Source organism: Stegastes partitus, unplaced genomic scaffold (assembly GCF_000690725.1).
Source record: "Stegastes partitus isolate 25-593 unplaced genomic scaffold, Stegastes_partitus-1.0.2 Scaffold1033, whole genome shotgun sequence".
In the NCBI taxonomy this organism is placed as follows: domain Eukaryota; kingdom Metazoa; phylum Chordata; class Actinopteri; family Pomacentridae; genus Stegastes; species Stegastes partitus.
The window spans coordinates 269,487-275,772 of record NW_007578764.1 but is presented as its reverse complement, the minus strand read 5'-3'; the positions used below and the strand labels follow the sequence as shown (position 1 = coordinate 275,772).

At 44.8% G+C, this 6,286-nt stretch overlaps 3 protein-coding genes across 3 annotated transcripts in view; all 3 read right to left on the bottom strand.

Annotated features, from left to right (window-relative positions):
- Positions 1–3,518, bottom strand: part of hdac6 (histone deacetylase 6) — a 35,757-nt gene extending 32,239 nt beyond the window's left edge. The window contains exon 1 of the mRNA XM_008295248.1: positions 3,191–3,518. Within this exon, the coding sequence (XP_008293470.1) occupies positions 3,191–3,220 (30 nt within the window). The 5' untranslated portion in view covers positions 3,221–3,518. The remainder of the gene's footprint in view (positions 1–3,190) is intronic.
- On the bottom strand, positions 7–2,350 carry LOC103367258 (CXXC-type zinc finger protein 1-like). Its single transcript, XM_008295238.1, has 4 exons — positions 2,257–2,350; positions 699–829; positions 469–621; positions 7–385 (listed from the first exon to the last, which is right to left on the bottom strand). The coding sequence occupies exons 1-4, from the start codon at positions 2,348–2,350 to the stop codon at positions 239–241; spliced, it is 525 nt and encodes a 174-aa protein (XP_008293460.1). The 3' UTR covers positions 7–238.
- The window catches only part of LOC103367267 (CXXC-type zinc finger protein 1-like), a 16,200-nt gene continuing 13,298 nt past the window's right edge, over positions 3,385–6,286 (bottom strand). The window contains exon 10 of the mRNA XM_008295247.1: positions 3,385–3,429. Within this exon, the coding sequence (XP_008293469.1) occupies positions 3,385–3,429 (45 nt within the window). The remainder of the gene's footprint in view (positions 3,430–6,286) is intronic.

Below are 6,286 nucleotides of genomic sequence, written 5' to 3'. Positions count from 1 at the left end.
AGTGATATTTTGAAAACGTTCTCACTGTTGGTGTTCACTGTAAACACTGCAGCTGGTTTTCTTTTTCTGGGTTTAGTGTTTTATCAGAAGATTCACTTTCAAGCTGAATAAAAATACTGTCAGAAGAATGAACACGTTCACACCTCAACACTGAGCTTAATTCGTGAGACTAAAGATTCTACGTATGAATACGACCCAAAACATGTCCTCTAGCTACCCACATCTGTCTCCACCTGTCTTATCTTTCCTTGGCAGAACGCAGATCGGTGGTGATTGGGTCGTGTTGGATGGTTTGGTGCAGCATCAGAGCCAACAGTCCGGCTCGGTTGGTCATCGCCGTCCTCAGGTTCCTCTCCTGTTCAAACAGCTCGTCCAGCTTATACCACTGACAGACAGACAGGACGACAGAAAGGTGTCAGAGGAGCTCATTACAGAACCTGCAGTGAATACGCTTGGTTTAGTTCTTACCACTCTGACCCGCTCCAGGTCGACCTCCGCTCGCCTCAGTTTTTCCCAGCAGTAATGCTTGTTACACTTCCTCTTGGAGACCCTGCAGAATTCTCCGGTTGGCTCGAACACGTCTTTGACCAGAGGACAGCCGCAAACCTCGTCCGCTGGGACCTGAGACAGGATTCAGTGTCACATCTCTGAGGACAGATGCCATAGAACAGAATCTGTTGGCGCAAACAAAGACCAACCTTCGGATCTCTGGAGTGTTCAGGACACAGAACCTGCAGCCGCTTACAGTAGGTTTTACTCTGAGGGTTGTAGACGTCACAGAAGAGACGGGTGGCTCTGAGGACAGACAGACAGACAGTTACANCGTTATCTCGGGAAAACGGCGTTTAAAAAAATGTGCGGCCATGACCGCTCTCGGCTTCCGTACTTTAATGAAAAAATGAAGAATGCTTTTTTTAAACTCCTTTTTGAAGAAATTGTGTCTTGTCCTAAGCTACTTTTAGCTTATTATTATTCTTATTGTTGAGTTATAATTTCTCAAAGCCAGTTTAATCAAGAATAAAAATGTTCTGTTTTAAGAAAATGCATCTCATTTTAAGCTTCTTTTTTTTTTACTAACTGGAAACCTTAATGAAGGTGTAAATTCTTAATTTAAGTAAAACAGTCTTCAAGTCAGCTTAATCAAGAAATCAGAACACTTATTATGAGAAAATATTTCTTACATAACAGTTTCTTTGCTTGTAACAGGCAAACTTTTCTTACATTTTAGCCTATTTTTTCTAGTTTTAAGACACATTATGGTCTTAAAGTGGCTAGTTTTAAGAATTCTAGCCAAGTACATTTTGCTTACCCCAGTGGCAGATTTTTTTTGCTTAAAACAAGAAAATTTGACCAGATTTAAGAATATTTGGCTTATTTCAAGTAGGGCTGTTTCTGCAGTGAGGAACAACGACTCAGGTGATTTGCAGTAAGAAGGTTCCCACTGAAGTACGACTGTGAATAAAAACAATATAGAGAATATTTCAGAGAACACACGAAGACTGTTCACAGCCTGAACTCACGGTGGTGACGTGCAAACACACAAACGAGCTGCAAAAAGAAAACACTGAATATCCACTCACACAACGGGAGTGCCCCAGGCCTCTAGGGGCAGTAGTGAGCTGTTCACCTGCATGCACTGTATAAAAAGACACATAACCTCCCTTTTCTCACTGTCTGACATTAAATCAGACCAAACTTTTCCTGTTTTAGGTCAGTCAGGATTAAGTCAGTCAGACTTCTGTGAGACCAACCTGTCCAGGTAGGAAGCAGCACTGATGGTGAATCACTTCACCTGCTGCTGTGCAGATGGAGCAGACAGCAGGTGGAGATGAGAGGCAGGCAGCAGGACCAGCCTATAAAGGAGAGCTTCTGCAGGTGCTGACCACAGACCAGGTCTCTGTCCTCGTCCTTTCTGGCTGATGTTCTGGTCACGTCTGCATCTTGTCAGTGCTCTCAGCCCTGGAGGCAGCATGAGGCGTGTCTACAGCCCACACAAGCTGCTCAGCTAGTGCAGCTCATCCAGGATGGACATCAGTACGAGAAGGTTTGCTGTGTCTCTCAGCACAGTGTCCAGAGCCTGGAGGAGATACCAGGAGACAGGCCAGGACACCAGGAGACATGGAGGGGGCCATAGGAGGGCAACAACCCAGCAGCAGGATGCTACCTCCTCCTCTGTGCAGGAGGACCAGGAGGAGCCCTGCCAGAGCTGCAGGATGACCTCCAGCAGGCCACTGATATGCATGTTTCTGCTCAGACCGTCAGAACCAGACTCCATGAGGTGGTCTGAGGGCCCCACGTCCACCGGTGGGGCTTGTGCTGACAGCCCAGCACCGTGCAGGGAGACTGGCATCTGCCAGAGAACACCAAGGTCAGCAGGTTGACCATCAGCGCCCTGAGCTCTTCACGGATGAGAGCAGGTTCACCACAGACTGTCCAGGAGTGGATGATGCTTTAATCCAGGTGTGGGAGGAGATCTCTCAGGAGAACATCCTGCCTCATCAGGAGCAAGTCCAGGCGCTGTAGGGAGGTCCTACAGGCAGGTGGAGGCCACACACTGCTGAGCCTCATTCTGACGGGTCTGGAGGGATTTCACTGAAGCTGGATCAGCCTGTCATGTGATTTTACACTTTTATTTTGAGTATGAGTCCACATCCAGACCTCCATGGGACAATAATTCAGACGTACATTGATCTTGTTTATGTTGTTTTGCTCTCAACACATTCCACCATGTGAGGAATGAAGATTCTCAGCTGGAATGTTTCATTCACTGAGATCCAGGACGTGTTATTTTCGTGTCTCTTTATTGTTTCAAACAGTGTCCTTGTGTATAACTGTCTGAACAGATGAACGTGGAACCTTCAGCCATCTGGACTCTGAACCTGAGGATGAACCAGACCTGTGGAGGTCCACGGTTCTCCTCCTGATATCTCAGCTGGTTCCTTTAGATGTTTCCACTAAAGGAAGCAGTGTGTTTGAGCAGAGCCTTAAAATACATCCACAGGTGTGCCTCCAATTAACCAATCAGAAGCTTCCAAAGCCATGACATCATCATGTCACAGTGATCAGAGTGGATGTGAAGTGAAGCAGTGAAACATTCTGATGTCAGACAGTGAGAGAAAAAAAGGGTTTCAGATAAACACGTCTTTCTGTCTTTTAGAACTACTTTCTGATCAGCTTTCACACATTCTACCTTCTTCTGACTGTTCTTCCTGCTGCTCATTTTCAGGTTGGCTTTCAGTAGCTCCTCCTATTGACAACTTTAACTTTAGGACCAGGACCAGGACCTCCGTGTCTCGGTCCCGTCAGTGACACCACAGCGCTAGCGGGGCTAGCCGTTAGCCGTTAGCCGTTAGCCGCCTCGGAACGACAATCACATAAACGGACTCACGGCTTCCTGTCCTCCGAGTCTGAGCGGAACACCCTCAAACGCTGAAATCGAAGCAAATAACGTCAGAATGTTTGCAGGCGAAGGTTCTGGTTCTGTTTCTGAGCGACAACTGAACTCCAACACTGTCGCAGGCAAACTGCGTCACCGACAGCGCGGCGGCGCGACTCTGACGTCACAGTGGAACCAGAACAGACAGAATGAAGTAGAACTAAAAACACCAAGTTAAAGTTAGACCTCAGTTAAAACTGGTTGTATTTCTGTGTTACACTATTTTCAACATCAGATTTTTATTTATTTATTTTTTTTTTACTTTTGGGGCTTGTGTTTTATACTTTAAAAAAAATGATAAAATTGCAATTATTTAATTTAATTCTAAAAATTTAATTATTTTATTTTAGCGCTAATATGGCAACTCTATTTAAGCAACATTGTACAGATACAGATGTATACAGTCATAAACTAAGTCTAAGTCAGTAAAATGTATTTATGGAGCACCTTTCACGACACAACACCACAAAGCGCTTTACAACAATAATAAAACAATACAGATAAAGGCAATAAACAGCTAAAACAGGGGAGCAGCGGCTCAAATACAGTGGCTCAAAAACAATACATGAATAAAATAAAGCCACTACAGGTCAACCAAGAGCCTGTCCGAATAAAAACGTTCTCAGATGCCTCAAAGCACAGTCACCGCGGGTTTATACCTGGATCGAGGAACAACAAGTCGTCTTTGTTGGCCTGACCTGAGAGCTCTGTTCAGGGCATACGGGTGATTGGCCACGTAAAGCCTTCAAAGTGAGCATCAGAACGTTAAACTGTACACGAACACTGATGGGGAGCCAGCGAAGAGACGACAGGCTGGAGTGATGTGGGATCTCAGGTCCTGTTAAAAGACCAGCAGCTGCATCTGGACTGTCTGAAGGCGGCTAGGAGAGGACTGATTTAAACTGGTGGGGCGCCTGGTTGAGCTGGCGTCCCATGTGCAGGGCTACAGTCCCCATTGTGGAAGTCATGGGTTCGAATCCCAGTCATGGCCATTTTCCACAGGTCCTCAACCAATTCTTCTCCTCCAATTTCCTCTCTCTCTCTCTGTCTCACTGCACTGTCAAATAAAGGCCAAAAAAAAACTTAAAAAAAAAAAAAACAGGTAAAAAAGGGCATTACAGTAACCTAACCGAGATGAAAAAAAAGCTTGTGAAATCATCTCCAGCTCCACTTTGCATACCCTGGATGCTAACTTAGCTGTGCTGGTAACAACAGGAATGTGTAATCTGGCTGTCTAGTGACAGCCTGATCAAAAATAACACCTAGATCTCTAACATCAGGCTAAATACAGTCTCTTAATGGCCCAATATGCTGTTTCATGGATGCTATCCATTTGTCAGGGGCGAGTATAAGCACTTCAGTTTTACTTGTGTTTAACTGAAGGCAGCTGTCAGACATCCAGGTTTTAATAGCATGCAAAAATTCATTTAAAATTGATAATTTGTTGTTTTCTTTGGGTTTGAATGTGAAACATAACTGAATATGATCAGCAGACAAATGATATGAGATCCCACTAAAACAGCTGATTATCTGACCAAGAGGCAGCAGATCAAGTGAGAACAGTATTGGACCCAGGACAGAGCCCTGTGGGACACCACAAGACAGAGGGGCTGTATCAGACATGAAGTGGCCCACCAAAACAGACAACCTCCTGTGAGAAAGGCAGGATGAAAACCACTCCAAGGCAGGTCATGAAATAGCCACCAACTGCTTTAGCCCATCTAACAGAATACTACGATCCACAGTGTCGGAAGCAGAGCTGGGGTCAAGAAGTAACGATAACGAGCATTTGCCTTCATCTGCTGCCATCAGAATGCTATTAGTGACTTGGGTAAGGTCTGATTCTGTTGAGCACAGTTTGCAAAAACCAGACTGGAACGGGTATGTCTAAAGGCAACAACTTTCTCCAGCATTTTAGAGACAAACAGCAGTTTAGAGATAGGCCTATAATTAATAGAAGGGTGTGTTCAAGATTGGGTTTTTCAGCAGAGGCTGGATTATAGCATGCTTGAAAAGGGTAGGGACAGAGCCTGTGGATAGGGAGAGATTTATTATCTCAACAATGGTGGGACCGACTGAGTTAAAAACATTAACAGGAATGGAGGGAGAAAATCAAAGGGGGATGTGAGGGCTTAACTTTGTGCATGAAATCAGTGACGTCCTCCAAGGAAACGGGAAATGAGTTTAAATTGAGATGTTAGGAGAACCCGCAGAAAGATGGTGAGATGATGCAGGAACATCTGCTCTGATTTCGTTTATCAACAAAGCATTTTATAAACTTGAAAAAACATTTATAGTGTCGATGAGAAGAGTTCCTTCTGTTGGCTGGAATGAGGTTGGCAGTGTGCTGTTCTTGCAACCCTCATCATTTCATTCAGTGTTTGAGATGCAGCCAGTTGGACCTCTAGTTTAGTGGATTTCCATAAACGCTCAGTCGTTCTACACTTACGCCTGAAATAGCAAACTGACGCCTCAATCCAAGGTGAGGACTTGACATTAGAAGATTTTTTGGGATTTGAGAGGAGCAGCTATGTCTAGTACAGATAAAGAACCATCCACACACTCCCTCTGCAGGGATCACTGTATGGTGCACTATGTAGGGAGCACCTCGGCAAAGTCACCTTTTGGACACCAGTCGAGCTGTTAGCTACATCGCTCGCTAGCTGCGATTTGTGCCACAGCGACATTGTTCAAACACATCACATTCACAGTTTATTGCCTTGTTAAGAATTCAAATCCAGTTTGTTGTCATGGTGCTGAACATCCACAGCAGGACAGGCAGGAGGAGAGCCTTTCTCCAGGATCCAGGAACTAAAAGCATTTAAATGAAGAAGTGTTTGCATCTCTGGA